This window comes from Chlamydotis macqueenii, chromosome 9 (genome assembly GCF_036417535.1).
Source record: "Chlamydotis macqueenii isolate bChlMac1 chromosome 9, bChlMac1.mat, whole genome shotgun sequence".
In the NCBI taxonomy this organism is placed as follows: domain Eukaryota; kingdom Metazoa; phylum Chordata; class Aves; order Otidiformes; family Otididae; genus Chlamydotis; species Chlamydotis macqueenii.
The window spans coordinates 2,551,566-2,576,591 of NC_141564.1; the positions used below are offsets into that span (position 1 = coordinate 2,551,566).

General features: G+C 39.1%; 1 protein-coding gene across 3 annotated transcripts in view; it reads right to left on the bottom strand.

Moving 5' to 3' along the window:
* Positions 1 to 725: 725 nt before the first annotated feature.
* Positions 726 to 25,026, bottom strand: part of ACSL3 (acyl-CoA synthetase long chain family member 3) — a 46,329-nt gene continuing 22,028 nt past the window's right edge. For all 3 annotated transcript variants that reach the window (XM_086754277.1, XM_086754278.1, XM_086754279.1), the window contains 13 exons: positions 24,265 to 24,442; positions 19,172 to 19,281; positions 17,746 to 17,884; positions 15,621 to 15,771; positions 14,962 to 15,085; positions 14,623 to 14,694; positions 13,987 to 14,126; positions 13,093 to 13,265; positions 12,421 to 12,495; positions 11,573 to 11,764; positions 10,231 to 10,345; positions 6,261 to 6,418; positions 726 to 4,639 (listed from right to left, as the gene is read on the bottom strand). In XM_086754277.1, the coding sequence (XP_086610403.1) occupies positions 4,476 to 4,639; positions 6,261 to 6,418; positions 10,231 to 10,345; positions 11,573 to 11,764; positions 12,421 to 12,495; positions 13,093 to 13,265; positions 13,987 to 14,126; positions 14,623 to 14,694; positions 14,962 to 15,085; positions 15,621 to 15,771; positions 17,746 to 17,884; positions 19,172 to 19,281; positions 24,265 to 24,442 (1,791 nt within the window). In that variant the 3' untranslated portion in view covers positions 726 to 4,475. The remainder of the gene's footprint in view (positions 4,640 to 6,260; positions 6,419 to 10,230; positions 10,346 to 11,572; positions 11,765 to 12,420; positions 12,496 to 13,092; positions 13,266 to 13,986; positions 14,127 to 14,622; positions 14,695 to 14,961; positions 15,086 to 15,620; positions 15,772 to 17,745; positions 17,885 to 19,171; positions 19,282 to 24,264; positions 24,443 to 25,026) is intronic.

Below are 25,026 nucleotides of genomic sequence, written 5' to 3' on the forward strand. Positions count from 1 at the left end.
AACTTACAGCTTTACGTAAGGTCTTACCATAGCTCGTGCTGTTAAAGAGGGTGAATGGCAGCTCATACACATCTAAAATAGAGAAAGTGGGATATTAAATTTGTCATCGAAAACCAGACTCGCTGGGTAACTCGTGTCCCTGCATTCATCTTGAAACCATCGACATTTATTCTGAATATTTGACAAGATTTGAAATTATCGTTTCAAAGACACAAGTTGGCCAAATTCTCACGGCATCAGGCATCACTTTTACTGAATTGGCAAGCCTGGCACGTAAGGGTGATCGTTACCCACTCTGGATACATGAACTTACTTCCAACACCAATAACATCAGCAATAGCTGTAGAGCACAAACGGCCCAGCAGTCAACCAGAATATTCACTGCTCGCAAAGCACAAACCCATGGCTATCAACATGGAAAACTGTCAAGATACCAAACACAAGCAAAGCAGGGATGGAGCCTTTCGCAAAGGTTACCAGCAATGTCAGGCAAGGAGCAAGCAAGAGGATGTACTCACCACCCAACGGGTTTCCCTGGTAAGAAAAAAAAAAAACCCAAGAAAACCCAAGACGTTTTGAACTAGCCTAATCCACTACCATTCTTGAACAGCCACACACTCAACTAACGTGATTTAAATTCACTAATTTGAAACCGTAAGTTGTTATCTGGGCTCAGATAGATAAAAGTGAAAAGCCACTTAAAAAACCAGACGTACAGGGCCAGATTTGTGAAATTAATTTTATTTTTGAAACATGATATCCAATTACAAATAAATAATTCATACAATATAACTCAATAAGGATATACAATGTTCAGGCAGTTCATAGTAACAACCAAGATCACATGGAAAATGAGTTTACGTTAAATAACCAATTACAATAATATACAACTGGTCATTCAATTCACGCTTCAGCCTGGTCCGAGATGTACGCACGTTGAAGATTGTTCCTCTTACAAGTAAAGAAACAGATGTACACTGTTTTAGATCGGAGTCCAAAGTAGTTAACACATCGCATGAATAAAAATTAAAACCACTACATCGCGTCACCTAAACGGAGTTTTAGTAGAGAATAAAAGCTTGTGAATTTTAGCAGGATAAAGGTTATTGCAAAGGTGTCTTGTGTCCTATCACAATTTCCACATAAAATTACAAGCTTTACAGGACTTTTTAAATGTGTGGTTTCAATGCCATACCCTTCTCTGCACCCTATCTGACAAACCAGTAGGACGTAGATTTGCGTTATGTTCTTATTTTCAGCTGCACGTTGGTTTTTGCTCTCATTTCTGCAAAACATTTTACTGCCAAGATATGGCTTCCCGTTGAGGTATGGTCCTGCCTGTGTGTAAACTGCAGCAGCAGCAGCATCACTAAACTTGCAAGGTCTTTTTCTGACACGGTTTTTGGATTTCCTAACCTACACCAGAAACGCTATTCCCTGCAAAGAACACTTATGACATCTAGATTGAATTTAGCCTGAAGTCCTGAAATATTTTTAAATATTGTAGGAATTGAAAAGAGATTCACAGCATCCTTGGAATTTCTAGGTCAGTCATTTTTTTTTATAACAAAATACGTAAATTTTCACAAAAGAATAAGTTATTACAGTTTCCAATGATTCAGAATCCTGGGAAGTTGGTATTTACAAAAGCTTTGTTAAAAATCCCCCCGTTTGGGGGCCCCTCAGGTGAGGTATATGCCCCTTGTTCTTAGTTTGAACTCAGAAAGTGTGTTTAAAAGTGACAGCTCTCCCCACTACAAAATTCCTGATGTGATGGAGAACATTACTTCCAACCACGCACTCTTCCTAACTTATACTACAGCTGCAGCCTCTGGGACACATGCTATACATTCCAGCAGGTACTTTTGTTCTTGTTGTCACACTAGGCACGGGAAGACATACATAAAAAAATTAAATTTAAAAAAAAAAAAAAAAAAAAAAAAAAGAAAAAAGAGTCACAGGAACTGTGACTTACCTTCCCATTACAGCCCCAGTTGATTAATGAGAAGCGTGGGCACTCGCAGGACAAGTGGCCTCAACAGGACACGAAGGTACTCAGAATCTACCAGTCTTAAAGTCTTTTGTTATAAATAAAAAAAAATTATAAAAAAAACCAAACCAAAACAAAACAAAAACCCGACATACACATCACAAATATTTTAAGCCCATACAGATATATTAAAAGTCTTTCTATCCTCAATGATGTGGCTAAAATTAATGAACTGCTTTGTTTTCACATTCTGTAGAAGAAATAAACGCCCACAATGAACCTGACGGCTAAAGAAGAGAAGCTATATATATCAACATCCATTTTAAATATTAAAAACCAGAACTGTAAAATCGAATGCACAGTTCAAGTGCGACCCAATCTTATGGCTGAATTAGAAGAAAAATTAAAACTACTATTTCCGAATCATTTCAGAAGTTTCACGTACACCATTTATCCAAAAGTGGATTTAAACCCTTAGCAGGATAAGACACCAATTTCAGATCTCTTCTGAATTATCCAAAAGCAGGTCAATTCCCCTCAGTAGTCTCATCTCTATTTGCCAGGTTTTGATGTATGATCTAGATATCTGAAGGCATTTATCTCATAAATGCGGTTCCGATTTCTTTTTGTTGACTACTTACAACAGATTTCACCACATGGTAAGAGTTTTTTCAGAGACAGCAGCAGGGAAAAAATCCCTGAATTAGTGGGAGAGATGGTAACGTAACATAAAATACAGCACAAGCCTTCTCATCGTCTCATCAAAACTAAAGTACAGGGAACTTACTTGATTACTTCTGACTCCTAGGAAACTGCTTTCTATAATCAATGGAAAGTGTTAATTTAAATAATATTTCAGATTTTTTTTTTTTTTAAAGTGAGAATTTGTGTATCCAACATCTCCCAAAATTCCCACGTCACAAATAACAACAGGAACTCCCTCCCCTGCCATTCTGAATCGCTAACGCTACCACAGTAGGGCACTAAGCGAGCATCAAGACCTTGAGTTTTAGTAGTAACGGAAATGATACGCAACAGAATGACCTCCACACTAAAGCCATTTTAATACTCGCTCCATCACAAAGTTGATTGATGTATGCCTTTTCACATTCTCACATAACCCTGATTAAAAATCTTTCTAGAAATACCTTGAAAATAAAATTAACATCTGAAACAAATCTAAATGCTTTCACTGAAGAAGGAAAGATCTCCCATAGTTCTTCAAACGACATTCACAGATCTAGAGTAAAACAGAAAGTGAGACCCCTTCCCAAAGAAAGAATTGGGTGTGACAAACCAAGCCACATAAATAACTGGCTGACAAATACTTCAAATACCTGGTTTTAAAGAAAAAAAAAAAAAAAAAAAAGAAAAAAAAAAAAGGCTAAACAAAAAACCACAGAATTCAAGGGAGATTTTTAATGGCACAAAGGGCAGCTAGGCACTGTGTGAGCTGAGAACGTAACTGTCATTATGACTTTAAAAATCCCCCCCAGTAAGATTTGGGTTGCAGCTAGGGCAGAGCTTTCACCGACAATGAAAGAGCAAATCCAGCGTAATGTCCAAACCGAATGAGAAAAGATAAAAGTTGTTAGAGTCCCTCTGCTAAAAGGAGGCCATCCAACTTACCAAGTGTTAAGTGAAATTAGTGCCGAGAGTTCTTATTCACTCCACACAATTCAACTACTGGACGAAATGGTCGTGAGCTATGTTAAAAAAAAAAAAAAAAAAAAAAAGGAATTTCTGTATTTGAGAGATTATTCTTCGGTTTAACTTCTGCTGTGTTAACAGCATCTTTTGTATTCAACAGGCTTTAACTACCACCTGTAAGAGTACCTGCCGTTACGCAGAGCTGTGCCACGACAATCTTCATTTTCAGATAAAAATAAAAGTAACCAGTAGGCACATATTGAAGGTGTGTTCCACAAGCTGGAATGTCAAAAACATTTTCTCCCTCACAGAAAAATAGCACAGCAGCAAATAACCTGGTCCTCTGTTCAACAAGGATCTCATTACAAGCATTCTCAATGTACATCATGTCACAACATCAATACCTTCTTATCTTTAAATAATTAGGTAAAAAAAAGGCCCCTGGTATAACCATTTCTTATATAGCCAAGTTCTCTCTATATACATCCAAATTTTCAAGATACAAATAAAACATTATACAGGATTTATAAATGTTTAAAAACTTGAGGTTTCAGAATCATGGTTTCCCCAAAAAGACTCCGGGAAAAATCCACAGACTGACAAGGTAGCAGAGAAAAACTGGAAAAAAGGAGACAGACACAAGTTTGCTGCCGCAACATTTTACTCAACTTGCCAGTCATCACGGTGACGTTATCGGAAAGAACAGTTTAAGCTGCGAATGAGGAACGGTGGTTTTGGGTGTTGATCTGAAGTGTTGAGACAGGCAATTCAAGTATTTCCTATTTGATCCAAGCTCATCGTAGCAAAGTGGTGCGGAAAAAAAAAAAAAAAAGAACTATTTCACACTTTTTCCATACATTCGATCGATGTCCATTTGATAGTACGCCGTGAGCTCTTTGCGTTTTAATTTGAACGCATCTGTCACTAGACCAGTTTCAGGGGTCCAAGGATCGGGGCTCAAACGAATTTTTACTGGTATTTCAAACTTCTCCAGGTTAGCTGTAAAAATAAACGTTTTTAACACAAGATGTAAATGTAACCATTTTTCCACAACCAAGCACAAAAGGAGGAATCATTCTCACACAGAAAAAGCACGCGACATTAATTAATTAATGCTCCTCAAACCCCAATGGTTAGCTTTGAAAACCTATGTGGTCGCAAGTAAGAGTGACAGGATCCACCAGTAACTGTTCTCCAGTTTCCACAGAAATATTGAAACAAGCTGTTTGGGTATCTGTGCTGCTCCCTTACACTATATAATTTGCAAGAGCTTCTGCTACTGTTTCACTCATAAGCGAAGAAAAAACAAGTAACCCTAAGAAAAGCAATCAACAGACGGGCAATACTAAAAAAGTCTTATTCTTTCAGGTTAAAAAAAAACCTCCACAAACGTATAATTATCCTGTGCAACCTGTCATTTTTAGATTTTCCTGCATCTTTTGCTCCCCTTGACATTAAATCACTGGGCTGGGGCAGGTTTTTTTGCAATTTAGCACTAAAAATCACAATATCACTTCAGAAGCAAAGCCCATGATGTCAAAGTAAAAACCAAAACCAAACAAAATAACATCAAAACACATAAAAAACGCCTCAGGATTAAATAAAATACTCTGTTTCATCAATTTTAACACCACATTAAATTCTCTTTAGAATAGCGCTGCAGAAAAAAAATAAAAGGGAAGCAAATTGGTCCATGCTCTCCATCACAGTAGCTTCTTTGAGTGACTTTACCCATATGCTCCAGGCAGCGAAGAAAAATGGGTTAGAGGCATGGGGCAAGGAAAAAACAAACAAACAAAAAAAACCCAACATTTGCTGCAGCACTGAGACAGGACTCATCTTAAGAGTATGTTCCTGTAACTGAAGTCTGCAAGTATATTAATCAGAGTTTAATATAGTCACAAGTAATACAGAGAAGTGATGAAGATTAACACAGGTTGCTGGAAGCATAAAGTTATCCAGGGTAAAAAAAAAAAAAAAAAAAAAAAAAAAAAAAAAAAAGAGGTGCAGAAGGATTTAACGACACTGAGTGACTGCAAAACAGACAGCAGAATGCATTCATTGCAGAAAAGTTTAAAAAGAATGCCTACAAAGACAAATTTAATATCCACAATGACCATTTAAAAAACATTCTGTGGTCATAACTGCCAGCTTTATGAAAAAAGCTCAGTGCTTAGTAATGGCCAAAAGCAAAAACAAGGCAGAAATCATGAAAAAAAAAAACCAAAATTATCACTGTGCCACTGTTCAATTCTGTGCCAGAATAGTTAAATAGACTGTGACCAATTAGTATGAAAAGATACAGCTGAGGGGGAAGTATAATAGGCACTGGAAAAAAAAAATAAATCACAACTGCCATTGTGACTGTTCACTGCCTCTTCCCACACTTATTTCAGCCACGCACACGTATGTAGCACATGAGACTGTGTGATACCCAGCGCACACATCACGGATCTACAGGTGACCCACACTCTTTTGGACCAGAAGCTAAGGTCAAAAAGACACTACAGGACATCTTAGAGTGCCAGGCACACCCGCACATTACCTATATACACATAAGCTTACCTGTTTCACACACATTATGGTTCACAAGGTTGCAATTATCTACCCAGCTACTCACCTGCCATGGCAGCCTCAGCCAGCACCTTCAGCACCTCTTTTTCCATCTCAGAACTGTTGCAGATCTCTTCCCAAGTTCCTTTAAATCCTTTCTTCCGAGCTAGCTCTGCGAGCTCCTTTTGATTTGGCACAACAAATCCAACGACATAAGAATGGAAACTGAGAAGTATAACGTACTTTAGTATGAATTTTGTCAAGTCAGCAAGTCTTCAAAAATAACACCTAAAGTTGCGAGGTTTGCACTTTATACAGAGATATTGCTCTTAACAGTTGGCTTTTGTTCACCTGGTAATCTTTCTGAAAAAGCACACAAATTACCTCAGCCTGCTTAAAAATAAGCAGAAAGAGAAGCTACTTACCTTACAGCAACTGGATTCCTTCAAGGTGTGCTGTCCATATGCATATTCCACCGTGCCTCACGCTCAAAGCTTTGGGGAAGGAGCACCCACAAGATGTCAATGTGCCCTGCCTCTCCTCGTGTTTTGCATCCCAGTAAGGAGACTGGTGCGTGGCTTCCCTACCTCAGTTTCCTCTCTCAACTGCAGAATCCAGTTACTGCAGAGGAGTAGAGGACTGCAGTGAAGAGGGGTTGGAGAGCAGGCGGTGGAATGAGCATATGCACAACACACCTCAAAGAACGCCTGCTTCTGTAAGGGAAGTCACTTCTCTTTCAAGTGATCGTCCATACGCTCAACTCTACTGTTGGCAGTCTTTGTCTGCTCCTCAGATGTCCAGAACACACCTGTGATCTCAAAGTCTTTGGAAAACACTGAAGCACGATGTGTCCTGCAATAGGTATTCAAGATTTTTCAGATGGCATAAAGTTTAGGGAAAACGTGAGCAGAACCTCACACAGCAACTCCGCACAATCTAACAACGCAGATCACAGAATCACAGAGCTGGAAGCCATCTCAAAAGATCATCTACTTCACTTACCTTCCTTGAAGCAAGGTCAGCTACATCTAACAGACATTTGTCTGAACTACTCTTAAGCTTCAGGCAAGCGCTAACGCCAGTGCTTCATTACTCTCAGCACTGGTAAGCTGTTCTGATGGCTACTCCTGACTCTTCCTCTCTGCAGTTTATGTCTGTTTCCTTCCATACAGCAAGTGTTCAGATGTCCCTCTCCTTTCCACAGAAGTCACTTATTCATCCAACAGAGAGTTACTATTTCTTTTTTCCTTCTCACCATTCTAGCCTTCCTTCCTCTCTGCCAGTTTCTTTAGGAATTGCAGCAATGTCTTTTACTCCTAAGTCATGCATCACAGATCTCTGCCCAGATGTTCCCTTTTTTCTCCCGGACTCTTTTCAAGAGTTCACCTTTTCTGAAGCCTTGCACATGGAACTCATGGCAGATCAAAAAGATCATTGCGCATCTTGTAGGCTATACATCCGATTATGCCGTATTATTTACCTTCTTGTAACAGCAAGGCATTTGCTGACACGTCAGCTCCTACAGAACTGCTACCAGCTGGCGGTCCTCATCCTGTATTTTTCCAGGCTTTTTAGGTGAAAGTATAATTTTGTAAATTCCCCTCCTTAAAGTGACCGCTGTTTTCAAGTACATCTCCATCTAGTCAAGCTTGCTCTGAATTCTAATCCTGTCCTCCATTGTACCCTTGGTCTTGTCCCACCTTAACTATCTACAGATTTATTAATTCTTTCCAACGCTCTCGTTCACCAGACAGATCATTAATGCAAAATCCAGAGCCTTAACCCCAGTATGGAAATTACTTCAGCTTAGCCTTTAAGGTCTCCAAGATGATTTTAAAATACTAACTCTAAACACCCTTTTGATTACTGTACATTGCAATTTTCTCCTTTGTTACTGAATTACTGTCCAGAACACGAAGGACTCTGGCACTTTCATCCCTGGTTCCTTAGTCTTCTGACATGCGTAAGGTCATGTCTGGCAATACCACCAGTGTCTCTGGGGATGAAGAGCATACACGAGTCAGCAGTTGGCTGGGTAAGCCATAGGCTTTCCATTCATCTAAAATTCAGCCTCTTGAGTAGAAGTATACTTCCTCTGGACAAACTGTTTCATCCAACTATGCTTTTCCTGGAAAGAGCACCTTGGAGCTCACAGCGCCTGGAACATGCAGCTTTTCATTCTGTACCACTGAGTTAAATCTTCACTTGTTGCAGTTCAAATGTTAAAGCACTGTTTGTCTTGAGAGGTATCCATCATCTCTCTGGAGCAGCTACTTCCCTCTCCACTACCGTTTCTTCTGCAGATCTTTTGAACTTGCTACCTTCTTCAATCTTGGAGGTCATTATCAACAGCGTGAAGGAAGACATGTTCAGAATTTGGTCCTCAAGACCTCCTTAGTCTAAGGTCAGATCACAGATGTAACCATCTGTAAAAGTCTGCCCTCCTTGTCCTTCTGCACGTGGGAGACAGAATGGCTACAAAGGAAGGACTCTCCTTGCACACCAGATCACCCTGGCAAAGTATAAGGAGAGACAGGATGTAAGAGGTCATAGGCACTGCTAACAAAAAGGCTCCGAGCTCACGCTGCTGAGGTGAGTAAATATCCACAATGAAATGTGCGTATGGACAATCATTCAGAGAACCTGTATTACATGGCTACTTGGGCCAAATTACACACGGGAAAGGATTAAGAAATACAGCAGCAGCAGAAAAGCCAGGCTGGAATGTACTCAGACTCTGTTTGTAAACTGCTTTTAAAAATTGCTTGTAGGTTTTCCTATTTTTAATTAATACTCAAGACACAGAGTCAAGTGGCCGACAGGTGCATTTTACGTTACGTTGCCCTGGCAAAATGAGCACAAAATTTGACAGTACAGTTCCACCGGTGAACTTCAATCCTAGGACCGCCGAAATCCCCATCTGTAGGAATGTCTTTCTCCACAGACTACAGAGGTTGCTCAAAACAGGCACGTAACCTCAGGCAGTCAAAGCAAGCAAACATGAGACTCACTCAACGGGTCAAAACCACAAATAAATCTTAATGCAATGGAATGTTTCTCAGCAGTGGCATGCCCAATGTGTGTTAGCCTATTGATCCAAACCTGTCTAAACTGAAACTGGATGACTACCATTAATTAACACACAAAAAATACCACAGAGAACCAGGTGAACAAACCCAAAGTTAATTTTCTGTTTATTACCACTGAGCAATTCTCTGGTATGCTTGTCTTGGCCTCTTTCAAAGTTATCAAGTAGGGCTTTTTTGGCCCATACTGGAAATCAGAATATTTCTGATCATTCAGAAGCTCCAAAATTACCTTCCAAACATCAAAATGACAACAGGAAACAAAGACAACCTGAAGTATATTTATACATTTAAGCCTATACTCTGCACAGGTAGGAAATTGTAGAAATAGAAACTTAGGACATGTTTGAACCCTTATATGCCTAATTCAGCAGGACATGTAGAAAGAACATTTTATCTTAATTTATTAGTTGTGCGTTTGCATAGTATTTACAGAGTGTTTTCTCTCAAGCTTCAAGGCTTCTGCTGGTGTACTGCAGGGGTTAAAGAAAAGTATTTTTAATGCACAAGCCACCTTCTAAGCTGATGGTGGGTTTTTTCCCCCTTGCCTTCCTCTGAAGTACAACAGTACTTCATCTGAAGAACAGATGACAGCTAAATACAGCAAGGAACAAGGTGTCCTGGGGCTTTTATAGGTAATCATCTCCAAAGTGCTCCAGTGATGTCTGTTAGGAATGCAGTTGGAGCTTAGCTGCTTTTCAGACCAGGCAAAAGGGAACAAAAGACTCATTTTCCCACGGATAATGAAAAAAAAGGGGAAAGAAAAACTAAAAGCACACATTTCAGGTGTTTCAGTTTCGTCAGAGGAAGTTATTCCATCATATTCTAAGTAAAATCCTTTTTCAACTGGTTTAATGCATTCCATACATTGAGTGGCAAAAGAAGTTCGCTTACGGCTTCAGTAGGACAGACAAAGAACACAGCAATAAAAAAGCATCAGCTGCCCCTTACCTGCTCGCATACACACAAATATTATCTACCAGTGCAAGGTTCTTCAGAGCTGCTTCTACTTTGCCAAGAGAAACATATTCTCCTGCCTGGAGTTTTACAAGATCTTTTTTACGATCTATCGAGGAAAAAAAAAAGGAATGAAACGTTAATTACAGAACACAAAACTTCAGACGCTGATTTTATACTTTTCTGATTTGTAGGTATAAATGACAAAAGGGAAGCTGTCTCATGTTTGGTGAACGTACTAGAAACATTTAATAACTGGTTGCCAGGCTCTGCATTTTATCAATCTGTCCCTCACACAAAAACAACACACATTTTCCGCCTTTAGAAGAGCATTTCCTATACGACAACGCTGTCGTACGAGTGGATGACAACCAGGATAATGCAAACCCCAGCGTTTGGCTGGAAGCACGCATTTTGTGCTGTCTGGTTCCGACGCTTAAGGGAGGAGATGCACCATTTGGTGACATTTTGTTATTTATTCCCAGGCCAAACCCATATTTCAACAGCAACTGTTCACCTGTTATTTGAAACACAACAATAGGAACTGAAAATTAAGCCCAAATTACTTCAGCTTAATGCACCCGGCCCAAAGAAGGCAAAGGTGACTACCGAGTCTCACCCAGGTAGCCGTGGTACCTATTTACCTTCATGCTGCCTTGGGCAACCAAGCAAGGCAGTTTTGTATCTGTCTGACCAGTGCAAGGCAGCTACGAGAGGACCTAAGCTTTTTCTTATATAATAAACCAAATAAGCTTCGTTTTCAGGATTAAAGGGCACACTGAATCACCCACTGACTTCAACAGAGATGCCTGGTAGTTTATAAGGCACCTATTTCTGTGCCCACAGGTGTCAAAGAGTTAAGAGTATCACAGCCTTGTGTGTAACACCTTTACCTTAACATATTTTATTCCCCTAGTTCCTTTATGATAAAGGGATATTCTCATTATAAAGAATGGCAAGATTAAGGAAAGGCTTATGTAATTCCTGAACACTTATTACCAAAAGAGTCTGTTCACTGAATCAAGTTCCACATTTACAAAATCCAGGGCAGCTTATCTAGATCAACTAGCCTATATTTAACTCTCTAATTACTACCCAGTCTCACTAACAGAGAGGAGTCAATGTTAAGACTGTTTCAAAAGAAAGCAATTGTTTTAAAAACCAGCTTTTAAACGCACAATCAGGTTTACATTAATGTATCAGAATTTCCCTGGCATACGTGGTAAGGCTTTAGACTGCATGCCAAGACATGTATATATTTTTTTTTATTATTAATTATAGTATTTAGCAGCCCTGAAAAATTTATATATAGGTTCACCTGGATTTATTAACTCACCAATAATTTTTAGACATCCATCGTGATGAAACTCTCCAATGTCTCCAGTATGAAGCCACCTCTGCCCATTCTCATCAACGGTGAAGTCTTTTTTGGTTCGTACTTCATTTTTGTAGTAGCCCACAGTCACATTTTGCCCTCCAATAAGAATCTCACCTCTAGGATATGGTTTATCAGTGTTGTAATATCCACCTAAAAGGACGTTTTGTTAACATAACAAGAATTAAAATATATTCCAAAGCAAGAATTCCTATTATTTTTACTATTTAAATACAGAACTAAACACTTCAGCAATTCCTTAGCCAAAGTTGCCACTTGCCCAAGTAGTTCAGTAGGAGAAGAGGTGGTTCCAATTCTTTTTAGCATTTAAACAGGTATTTCACATGTGTGTTTGCAAACAGGGGAATTCACGCACATGCAGAGGGCAAATGCCACCTCTACGCAATCTTTCTGCCAGGATTAACGTGTTCTATCAGTTTCATACAGGCTCAAATAATTAAAAAAAGATAAATATCACCTCATGTTTTAGGAAAGAAGAAATCCAGAAGGTATGCTTGCATATACAAGTACAGTGACTGGAATAAAATAAATAATATGGCCAAAGAGTCATAATACAACCCAGTCAAAATGCCGCTGGTATTGATAGCTTCTGTTTAGATTTTCTAATTTGAGAAGTGTATTTTACCTTTTTTCTCCCTCAAAATCAAACTTTTATAGCCAAAAGCAGCACTTAACATTTAAAAAGCCAATAAAGTCTTCTAATTACTACTACTGAGCAAAGCCCAATAGAAAAATAGCTAAAGTTCTAAACATACTCCAATTTAGTCACATACAGAAGAAATTCTCACCTTCTTCCCAGTTCTGTAACTTGATTTCACAACAGACCAAAGGTGCTCCCACTCTCCCTGTAGTGTAGTCCCAAACTAGAACAAGAAAAAAAAAAAAAAAAAAAAAAAAGGAAAAAAGTATTTCAGAAAAAGAAAATTACCAAAATTGATTAGAAGAACTGTCATGCATCTTATTTAGTGAAAATTAGCTGCTATTTATTTCTGAACTTTGATTTATAGAACAGAACTTCCATGAAAACCAATGGATCTATTAAAGTAATGCAGATAAAATCCTTATCCTGTAACAGACGGCTCTATTTACAGATCAACAAAGCTTTGAGAGTAAGCTGTCCATGTGGGTCATGCTTCAGAAGCAGCACAACAACTCTAAACAGTGTTTGCTGGACTCTGAAATTAGTATTATTATGAATTATTATGAAATTAATATTCCATAACAATTATGGGATTCTATATTGTGATTCACTTTCCTGAAGTCTCAATCCCAAACACTTCTGCATCTGGGCACCTTCCCCAAAGAACATCACTGGAAACCACATAATTTGTATTAGAGTTCCACTATTTGATTATTTTTTTCCAAGCTACTGAAGAAGCGATTTCCAAAGACCTCTTAGAATAAAAACGCAGAGCGCTCAGCGCGGATCGCAGCACTCAGCGGGATGCGCCGACACCAACCTTCCGTGATCGTTCCAGCTCCAGCAGATTCAGTCAGTCCGTAGCCCTGTCCTACAGGGCAACAGAAACAAATGTTCATAAACCGCTGAGTTGCTGCGGAGAGTGGAGCTCCTCCACAAAGCAGGATGCGAATTTTTCCGCCTAGCAGCATTCGTACTTTCCGGAAAATAAGGCTAAAATGCAAACATAAGAGTATATATCTGTTGCTTAAAAATAAAACAAGAGAGTACCTCATTTTGTATCTGAACTGAAAGTTTCCATCGTTTTCAAATAAACTTTTATGGCATTCAAGGAAAACTTTGAAGGAGTGCACCTAAGTTTTCAAAGACACAGATTTCTAAGCTTGTCTCCACGTTCTAATTTGAAGATGGGTTAAATGTTTTGAGAACATAGATTTAGTAAGCCAGTAAAGTTTTTGATTTTTCTCCTCCAAAATAATTTAAATAAGCTGTGTCAATTTTGCAATTATATTATCCTTTAGCCTCACTGAAGTTGGGAGTTGGACTTTAGGATCCTTACGGGTTCTTTCCAACCTGAGATCACTTCTGTGAAAATGCCAAGTCTACAGTTACCTACAGGAACAGACTTCCCATCTTACCCAAGAACTGTACAAATCCATTATTAAAGTCCAGATTAAAATAATGCAATGAATTTAAATCTCCACTGAGTTTTAATTTAGATTACACTCACTTAAATTATATCAGTAAATATTTAAAACCATAACACAAACTACTGCTTTGTTGTTTCAATTTACACTTAATTACAGACGTGTTCATTTCAAAGTGTCAACATTAAAACAAAGAAAAGTACAAAAAAAAAAAATCAGCTACTGCTCACGTGGTAAGACTTCAATAAGCATTTTTTTGGTGCCATTAAAAGTAAAATTAGAATTACCTATCGCAGAGCGGGGTAGTGTAACCTTTGGAAATCTGTTCCATTTTGTAGTTGTAGGCCAAGATAAATAGATTGCGCTGGAAACTCGTCATTTCATTCACTTTGTTCATGACGTTTTTGTAGATTCGATCCATAATTTCCTAGTTACATAAAAAGACTCGCTTTAACTCCAAGAAACACAAATCCTGAATTCAGTAAAACAAAAAGGAAACATGATCTGGAAATTCCAGTACATTTCAGATGGCAACCCACTCCCAGGCTGCTTCCTCTTCCACTGCTAAGGGCCAGCAAGGTGTTCGCAGAAACAAAGAAAGCAAACATCTGAACAGGAGCACAAGCTAACCCCAAGCTGCCTGCTGTCAGCTATCTTTATTCTATTCATTTCCGATGATAAACAAGAGATGACTAATTAAAACGGCAGTCTAATCCCCCTAGCTATTTAAACTTTGAAAAATGTTCACAGTCAGATGATGAATGTTTATCCCCAACATACAAATAAATACGAAAAAATATTATTTTAAGCTAGCTAAACAAAGGCTCTACCTTTTTATTTAAACAATCATTGCATTAACTCTGTTGTTAAAAAATTGAATTATGAATTCTCTTTTTAAAATTATTTACCCTTCAGTTACTTACCGGGACAGCTGCCATTAGGGTTGGCTTAAGTGTAGTAACATCACCTTTGCTTCCTTTCTTTATTTTAGAGGACTAAAACAAAGAACAAGTTTACTAGCAGACACATCCGAGACTTTAAGACGAGAAACAAAATGATACAGCACATTTTTCAAACAATCATTTTCATTTAAATTGTATTTTAACAATTAAAACTAGTCCAGGGTACCAGTCATAACCACCAATACTCCATTCCATGACTCGTAGAAAAGATTTTTGAAGAAATATTTCAAAGATCTGATGTGAGTAACTGTGTATTTTTTTTATTTTTTTATTTTTTTTTAGCTTATATCTGTAACATACCTGGTCAGCTAACGTCTGAGGCGAAGAGTACCCAATGCGGCACCCATGAGACAGACACACCAGTTCAGCACTCAGCTCCAAGACATGGGCAAGAGGCAAATAGCCAATGTAGATGTCTTTTTCTCTGTAAAGAATTTTTAAAAGATAGGTTTCTGTTGTACCATTAGAGTCCTCAGATGAGTACTTAAGCTAAATTTACACAGAACTTACTGCAGAAATAGAGAAAGTGGGAAAATGCCTTTGAGCTTGAGAATGTATTTCAAATAATTGGGTTTTTGTTTCAAGACTTGTGTGAACAAAGTGCAATGTTTACTCATCCCAAGACAATTAACCACACGTTATGGTTGCAAAGGCAACTCTGTGGACAAGATTAAAAACTGCACTGAAGAGAAAGAAACCACAGGATTTAACGCTAACCAAAGGAAGTACTGCTTAGGGAAGCTTTCAACCACTTTACGGCAAGGTGGCCCTCATGGGCTTTTGCGTCCCAGTCTTGCCCATGGACAGAAGATGAGAACAAACGGCATACAAAGCAGTCATGTCATTTAAGGTAAAACCAGAAGAAGCTCAGCCATCAGTGCACAGTATGATGTGCCACAGACAAAGCAATGTAAAACAGACAGTGTTTTACTTTCTGTTAACTAATTGTTGGTACATACCCCAGATTTGGAATCCTCTCAGCCATTCCAGTTATCCCAGCAATTATGTTGCAATGGGAGATCATAACTCCTTTGGGAACTCCTGTGGATCCACTGGTATACATGATCACGGCGATATCCGAGGGCACAGGCCTGGCTGGCTGTTTGTTTCCTGTAATTTGTGTCAAAAAAGAGAACATAAAATGTGTGGAGAGCCTATCAGGCTGGGAGATCAGATATCCTAACGTATTTCTGCAGTCATTCCGATTTAACGTGACGTGACCATTGCCATTACATTTTGCTTTGGATTAAAAAGATTGCGATCAAGCTTAAGTGCCTTCACAAAGAGTAGGAACTTCGTTGTGTTAGCAAAGTGATTCCCTGGTAAATCATGACTTTTTTTTTCTATTATGTTTCCCATATTCCTGCAGAGGAGAGAAAAAACAGGCAGAGTTTTGGCTTCTCCAAAATGCCACTGAGCTCCACACCCAGAGGAAGGCATGTTGCATTGGTTCCACGCTGCCGCGGGGTCAATCCCCATTTGCCAACCTATTTTCTCACGCGCTCCCCGGCTGGGGAACACCACGCCGCCTCATTCAGCACACCTGCAGCAAGGCACCGCTAAGCCAACGCATGGTCAAATTTCTACAAATATTTCCAGGAAGTTCAATAGCTTTAATAGTATTACAGTGCGTTTCAAATACTTGCGCTGAGAGCAAGAAAATACAACAGCAGTTGTGCTTATTCAGAGGAAAAAACTGCATAATGCGCAATACATGTGGCACAACATAGGCTGAAGGAGAAGCGTGAAAGTATATTTCATAATTTCCCACTCATTGATGAACAACACAGAGGAAAAAACAATAAGCAGCAGCTTATTTACTTAATGTAATATTAATTGAGCATGTTTAACCATAAACAATCCACAATTTATGAATGGTTAACTTGACAGAGATAATGTTCCTTTATCATAGCGTATAGCGTGTGATATTTAAAAAATTGAACAAAGAAGGATTAGGCACCTTTTTTACATAGCACATAGATTAACAAATCTCAAGGAACTAACTAATTATAGACTTTTTTTTTTTCTGTTGGTGTTGTCTGAAACAGTTTTAATAGTACATAAAATTGGTACATCAAAAAAGCAAAAGCATCCTATAAAGAGGTCACAATGTTGGGAACAAACCTGCCACTCCCCTGAATATCAACAGCAGATGGATTAACCACCCACCCTACTCCTGAAACAAAATCCACTCCAACATTCATCTGCCCTCAGTGCTTAAAAGATTCTGAAAACACAAAGTGTAAGTCCAGAAGAAAGCAAGTACTGAATACAATGAAATCTTAAGATACTAAGCTTAGCAGCTCTCCAGAGTCAAGAGTAAAAATCTGTTACAATAAACATCTTTTGAAATTCTGAATTCTAATTCTAAAAATGTTACATAGATTGAAAGTAGATTTCAATAAATACTAGATTTATTTTCAGATACTTTCAGAAATGCTATAAAAGTGACCAAGTTTTATCAGATTTAAATGGCTATTTTACATTTTGTTATTTGTAAACTTAACAAAACCTAACGGTAATGAATTATTGACATCTTTTGCTATAAAATGCACAATAGGTTTTTCTGCGTGCTCTGAATAATCTGCTTTTAACATGTCTGATCAGAAGAACACTTTCTAAGTTAGAGGTGGTGGATGCCCCATCCCTGAAAACATTCCAGGCCAGGTTGGCCGGAGCTGTCAGCAACCTGATCTGGTTGGAGATGTCCCTGCTCCTTGCAGGGGGGTTGGAGTGGATGGGCGTTAACAGTCCCTTCCCACCCAAACCATTCTGTGATTTTAAGTTTCTATCCTGGCCTAAATGTTTATCCTTAAAAATTATTCTTCAACATGTGACGCTTGTTGTGGAGAAGACAGGTTTTATTAAAAGTACTCTCCTGAAAAACAAAAAAAAAACTCCACTCCCCCAAATCCTACCACAACCAAACCAAAACACCCCACAGATTTTATTTAACGAAGAAGTAGATGATAAAAGGTTAATCACCATGTAATTTTTAGAGATCTGCAGTCTCCCCAGGTTTACTCCAGGAGGTCAAAGAAGGACAACATGAGATGATCCAAAGAGAAAGAAGAGGTAACCTACCAGTGTCTGCCTTGGCGCCCATAGCTTGCACCGAAGCCATGGTGTGAACGATGACACCCTTGGGAAACTCTGCCCACGTCGTTGGTTTGCCATCCACTGTAATAATGTGTCGTAGCAGGGGAACCTGAGAAACTATTTCCTGTGGAAATGAACATGGGTTCAGAAATCAAACATGAGGTTTGTGCCAACAAGAAGGGAGAAAAAAAACCCCAAACCTGTCTACTGTATATATTACAAAAACAGCATTGATACAAAATATCTGAGGATTTAAAATACCAGAGGATAAACTTGTCTAGCTCGGACAGCTGCAAAGCTTGACACTTGCCACATTTAGCACTAATTGAACTTTCCACTTCCAAGCCCAAAAACTTCTCCAACCATTTACTGATCTTGATCTTATTTTGAGAACAGTCCACAAATAAGCTCGCAAAGGTCTGTAGAGATAATTGACTTTCCACTCTCATAGAGCACTGAGAAGAAAAGGTCCTGGGTATCTGGCAAACTGAGCTCACAATAATTCCTATGCTGCTCCTTGATTACTATGCTGTTGAAAATAAGCAACAGCTAGCAAAAACACAGAAAACTATTAGTTAAGCACTAGTTAAGCATTTCAAATAAAATGAAAAACAGTTCTAGTGGAAGAAGAGGAAATTGAGCAGAGGAATTTCTTTTATTGCAAGCAGAAATAAATGTGCATCATATATATATATATATATATAGTCATTCTAGTAACTTTGGGAAAAAAAAAAAGGATTGGGAAATTCTCATTCGAAGTTCAGCAACAGTACACAGTTTTTAATTAAAAGAATTCCCTTACATGAAAGGTCTACCTCCCCCAAAACGCACCATGATGAAACTCATGCAGATTAGTTGTTCCACCTGTGCATTCGATCTGGGTCAGTAAGTCAAGGAAGTTTTTTTTACTGTTCTCCATGTTTAATAAGCTTTCCCTCGCACTGGAAAACAGCCCTAAAACTCTTTGAGCACCTGTCTTTAGATTTACGAGTCGCTCTCTGCTGGGAAAACATCCAACAACAAATCAGGAGGATGATCCCATTTAGCTATTCAAATCCAGTTTATACATTCTTCTGGTCTTGCCATTTGCTTCAACTGTTAAATTTACAGGCACTAAATCCACCCAGAAACCACAGCAGTTTCTTGTAAAGGTGGTTTTTCAGGCAGCACTGCAGCTCTTCAGTAGTGTAAATTGCTCCTCCTGTTCTCCAAAGTCATTGAGGTGCCTAAAGCCCACTGAAGGCTAACTACATTTTTTTTCCTGTATGTGAAGACAGAGACATAAATCTTATTTTAAATGAAGCGTCTGCCCCGTAGAAGGGCAATAAATCTTCGTTCTGTACAAAGGAACCAGGTCTTTTAACAACAATGAACAGATAGACTGGAAAGAGATAAAGAACAGTTTTCTGACCTTCAATTTTGTCTGCATCAGTTCTTTACTAGTAATGATGGTGGTCACCTCCGTTTCGTTTAGCCCGTGGACTATTGCTGGGCCTCCCAGAGTAGCGTACAGAGTAACCACTGCAACAGAAAACGGGGGGTGGAGAGGGGGGGGAAGTGGTTAATCTGTGTTTTACACTTTCAAGTATAGTTTACAAAAAAGGGCTGAGATTAACCTATTCTAAGCTAGTCAAAATATTAAAAATATTTCTCACCTAATATGAAGGTGGTATAGTTTCATGCTTCAAAAAAAAAAAAACAAACCAACATATTATGTGGATTTAAATACAGCATAATTTTCAGTTACTCCCAGAAGGAATAAAGAATAATGGTCTATGTGACCATTTACTATTTTTCCACCATTTTTCAAGGTCTAGAGATACCAAAACCACATTACCCTACGTAATTCTCTTCTGATCTGCTCTTTTCTCTTCACAAGCTGTTACTAGCCTTTCACAATTGACTGTTAATAAGAAATCATTCTAACATTGTAACTCATGTCAGCAGCAGACTAAGTCTCACACTCAGGAATAAATCTGTGACTATCATTCTCCTATTTATTTCAAACAACATAATAATGGTTTAATCATCACAATCATTAGACATTCAACTGACATCATGAGACTACAGAGCAGCAAGGAAAGAAAATATTTAGGAAACTGACCGTTAGAAACTCTGTGTCCCATATTTAAGGACAGCTCCATTAGCAGTAAGAGTGTTAAACCACAATTATTTCATATTAAGAATTTTAAAATCATATTTAATTTCCTGACATTGTTATGGGAATTGCATGAGAAAAGACAGGAAGAGACTAGAGAAGGAAAAGGTCGCTCAAAAAGGCAGAGGTATTACTCTTAAAAAAAAAAAAAAGTAATTTCCTATTTTCCAAGCAGAATACTGAACAGAGGCATCTCAGAAAAGCTGTACGATCAATCAACACAATAATTAATAATTACTACAGCAAGTGCTGGGAGTTCTGTTCACATCTTGTATCTGAATTTCTTTTGTATTTTAGTCTGGATTTAGCTGAACATTTAAACATACTTATTTTAATAAGACATACGTTCACTGCAGCAAAAATAATTAAAAAAAAAAAATTCTCAAGCTCTGCTGTACTCTAAGATTTGAAATCCAGGGAGGTACTAACCCAGTGCAGCATACTAAGGAAGAACTCAAAAGCCGTTTTCTTACACAGAAAAGTAAATAGTTGACCTCTACTTCTTTTTTCCTTGTTAAAACAGTCCATCATAGTTCAGAACTGTTGCAGGGCAAACGCACATGTACTGTGTTTTCTTTAATTTGGTGGGAGCAAAGTCCAGAAGAGTGCCTCTGCTAGTTCCCACGAGCTCTCTCCACTCACTGCGGTGACCCCTGTTACATAAACATCCAGCAGAAATTCAGTCTCCCCAAGCCAACAAGCATGACCGAGATGACACACCGCCCGGAAAGAAAAGTCTAATCTGTGAAATCACCATTTCTGTAGTTAATTACTCATCCACAAGTACCTCAAGGACAGCTTAGAGCTACACAACAGAGCCAAAGAGAGATATACCATTTATACGATGGGGTACTGGCGTCACGGAGAGAAAAAAATCGGAGCAATGACTCCCATCTGTGAAATTCTCACTTCTCCACATCAACACCTACAACTTTTTCAGGCAAATTTGAAAATTCAGGTAATTTTTTTTCTCTCCTGACACACCGACAAGGGATTCTCTTTTGTGTTCATCTTCACACATGCAATAGTAGAAGTGAGTCTTTGATATCTGGACTTCTGCTAGGAATACTGCTCTGCAAGTCTGACAAAAAGAAAAATCTCAACACTACTAAATTTGCCAGTTAACATACAAGAAGAAAGCCTTGCCTAAAGAAACAAACAGAACTTTTGCCACTTCCATGTAACTAAAATGTGAAACTGAGTATTTCAGCATCCATCATATATAAAAAATAAAAAGCAAAGTATACCTTTAGAGGCTTCTGCCAAATCAGTTCTGACAAAACCCCTTCTCCTCAAGCTTCAGGAAGGCACGATTGAAAAATGAAACATAACCCTTCCTATTTATTTCATTATTTGGTTCTACACTCAGGTGCTTTATCTGCCCACGCTCGTGAAGAGCTCTTGACATAGATGAGGAGGAGATACTTTGGAAAATAATCTGTTTTCATGTTACTACTTTTTTTTTTTTTTTTTGTCATTTTTAAACTAGCAATCCCACTCTACCTCCTGCAAATACAGGACTTGGCTTCAAACAACGTAAAATTTACGATCAAGCAAGTCTTTCTAATCATAAAACCACCTGTTTGAGTAATTTATAACAAAAATTACCTTCCCTGTCTTAATTCTGGAGTACAAAAGGCGTTCTCTCCAACACTAGGCATGAAGCAGAGGAACCTGCTCTCTTGGCATCGGTTCTGGGCATGTACCATCAGATTTAATCCATTTCATATTTGGCAAGAATGTCACAAAACCACCAGGGCAGGTCGCTGTTGTGAAACTTGTAAACTGAACAAGGCTGATATCAGTCATTCAGCAATAATCTTGCCATGCTGCTTCTTCAGCATCATCCAAATGTTTAATTCATTCAGCAAACCCACTACGTGAATACTGCACAATAACATCATCATCTGCCGGCACACGAGTCAGCCGAGTTCACGTAAAATGACAGACAGCCTCGATGCCCAATACCACGTCAGCGTGCCGAAGCACGTCTCGGTAAGGGAATTTAAAACATCAATCCAGCAAAGCCAAAGACACAGGCATACCATTCCACACACGACATCCATCCACTATCTCCCATTTTTTTTCCCCTCAAATTACGAAGTCTTCCTAGGATTTGTAAGTGTACTTCACTTCCAAAGAAAAAAAAATAATTGATACAAGCCTTTGCATTTTATTCCCGGGATAGTCACTAGGAATCCAACAGATCCCAAAAGGGATAAAAGGGAACCGACACTGTATTATGAGACACGTAGTTTAAAAGCAACACAGACATCTCATCGGAGAACAGTCTGCGCAGCTCCGGCAGGCAAGTTAGCGGCAGCCACTCACCAAAGAGAGGACCAAAACTATCGCTGAATTTAGCTTGGAAGGCACCTGGGAAGATCTGCACAAACCAGTTCATTAGAGCACAGGGGTCAGGGCCATGGCTAGTTTTAAGGACCCCCAAGGATGGAGATTTCACAATCATTCTAGGCTCCTGTTCTGGGATTTAGCCACCCTCACGATGAAGATCTGTGTCCTAGTATCTCACTAAATGTTCCTACGTTTCGACCTATGCCTGTTGCCTCCAGTCTTATCAAAACACCTCTGAGCAGAGGCTGGCTTCATCCTCTCTGTACACTCCCGTTAGACAGTTTTAGACGGCAACAAGATCTCAGCTCGCTCATCGGAATGCTGAACGGACCCCGCTCTATCAGCCTCTCCTCCTACGTCACACTCTCCAATCTCTTCAGCATCTTGGCAGCCCTCCACTGGACTCACTCCAGTATCTCAAGGTCTTTTTTTTTTTCTACTGGGAAGCCCAAAACTGAGCTCAGGATTCTAGATGTGGTTTCACCAGCATCCCAATGGAGGAGAAGGACCACTTCGCTGGACCTAGCTGGTACACTGGCATTAGTACCACCCAGCATACTGCTGGCCTTCAACAACATCCGCTGTCTCCTTCTCCGCAGAGACAGCCATCATACGAGGCAAGCAGGCTGATTTTGAAATAGTACGGGCTAGGGCAGTACAGCTTGTAACCAACTCCACCCTGAAAACCAAGGGAGTAAAATACAGCGTAAGGGTACACACAAAATAACCAGAGACCTGCAGTAAGGACTTATTCAAATGAAAACTGCAATACACTTGTGAACATACGGCTTCTCAAACTGCAACAGGCTTGTGCTTAGAGCAGAGAGGGACCATTTAAGATACAATTTTCTAGTCAGGCTTGCTTCCAAAATTTGAAAAAAATCTCTAAGTGATATACATCTATTAGTGTAGCTTGGTAGTAAATCAGAAATTTCTACACATCTGGCTTTTACGGCCCTTACTGAAGGAGGGTAAACGCGGCATGGGGAGAGGAGAGGCCAAAGCCTGTGAGGCCTATAGTGCCCTGTGGAAAAATGACCAATGTCCTCCAAGAACAACACAGAACCCAGGAAGGCCAGGCTTGGCCAGTACTCAGCATTCAGCCCAGTTAGCTGAATGACATATTAAGGAGTGATGATGAAACAGACATTTGAGACACCTCCAGCGCATCTGTTCAACCCTACCATTCCTCAAAGGCACCTCCAACACAGCCTGCGCCTGCCCAGCGTACGCATCCTGCCAAGAAAGCACCTTCTCCTCCCTGAGCAGGCTCAGCTCTGCCCCAGCCAGCTAGCGGTCTCCACAATGAAACAGCAGAAGAGTATTAGGATGTTCTAAACAACACGCAGTGGACTATGACAAAGTCAAGAGGTGGAGAGAAGAAATTAAAATATTTTAAGAATATATCAGGCCCAGCCTAAGGTTTGAGGTAAGGAATGTCTTACAGTTTGGTAAAGGAATTAGTAAGCAACTTTTTAATTGGAAAGAGCTGTCCAAAATAAGTTCAGGACTTTCATTCCTTTTCACTTTTTAGAGATAACAATACAATAAACTAACTAAATCAAAACCGAAGAGTTGACAAAATATCCAGTTAAAACAAAACCTCCAGGCACAGATGAAGCTTTGACGTCAGCTCCTGAAACTGAGTCAGTGAATCCATGCGTGATTTTTGTTTGTTTGTTTATAGAAACTTTGGAATCTGTACTGACTTGAGATTAAAAGAAAAGAAACCTCTCAAAAATTCACTGAGCAAGATACACTTACTGAAACCATACTCCCGCTGCAGACAGACACACATGGCTCCATTCAGTAAGGAAAAACACTACAAAGTGCAATCTCTACCATATGCAGTATTTTTTATTTGTAGTTTTAAACGCTCCATATAAACTTCATATAAAGTTTTCTCGGTGTGTAAAGTGAAGCAAGATCTGTTTTTAGATTGTGTTGTAAGATTAAAAGACACAAATATTTCATGAGAGACGCATACTTACGCTGGTAGTTGCACATGAAACAGGCCTGCGCCGCAATCATCCACTCAGCTCTGGTCTCACAGAAGATAGCAATGTTAGTCTTTGGTTGCTGACCCAAGACTGCTAAGCCCTTTCCAAAATTAACAGCTTTAATGTATACATCTTCATACGAAAGCCAGGTGTACTTGCCAAGGATGACCTAATAAGAAAAATAAATTCAATTTAGAAAACGAAAATCCATAATACGTATCCTACTACATCTTTATCCACATGACGTTTGAAGTGAAAGCTGCTTAAATTCTGAAAGCAGTTCAATCAAGATAACGAACAATACTCTTGCCAAACACTACACGGACTGCGGAAGTTCCAACACAAATACTGCCATATCTCCACGCGTGTTATCACCTCAATTTTGGTTTTCGCTTTAGGAAAGCGCACAATTCCCACCGTATTTCGTAGCTCCAGAATCCGTCTGAAAGGCTGTGGTTATCTGACCCATATGCCTTTTGATTTTTTACAAAGGATTTTTTTTTATTTTAAATAAAAGGCGACAAGCACTAGCCAGTACAATACATACTCTGTATTTGCTTTCTCGGATATCTGGGCCACGATTATTCCCCTACACAAATACGATAGTTAGGTGTTTGTTCTCACAACAAAAATAGAAAACCAGGGAAACTGGAGTCCAGAAAGCAGTATATCAACAGGGTCCTCAGTCAGAAATTGTTAAATTCCCCTCCCTTTGTTCCAAAACAAAGGTCAGAGGGAAGAGCAGTAATGTTT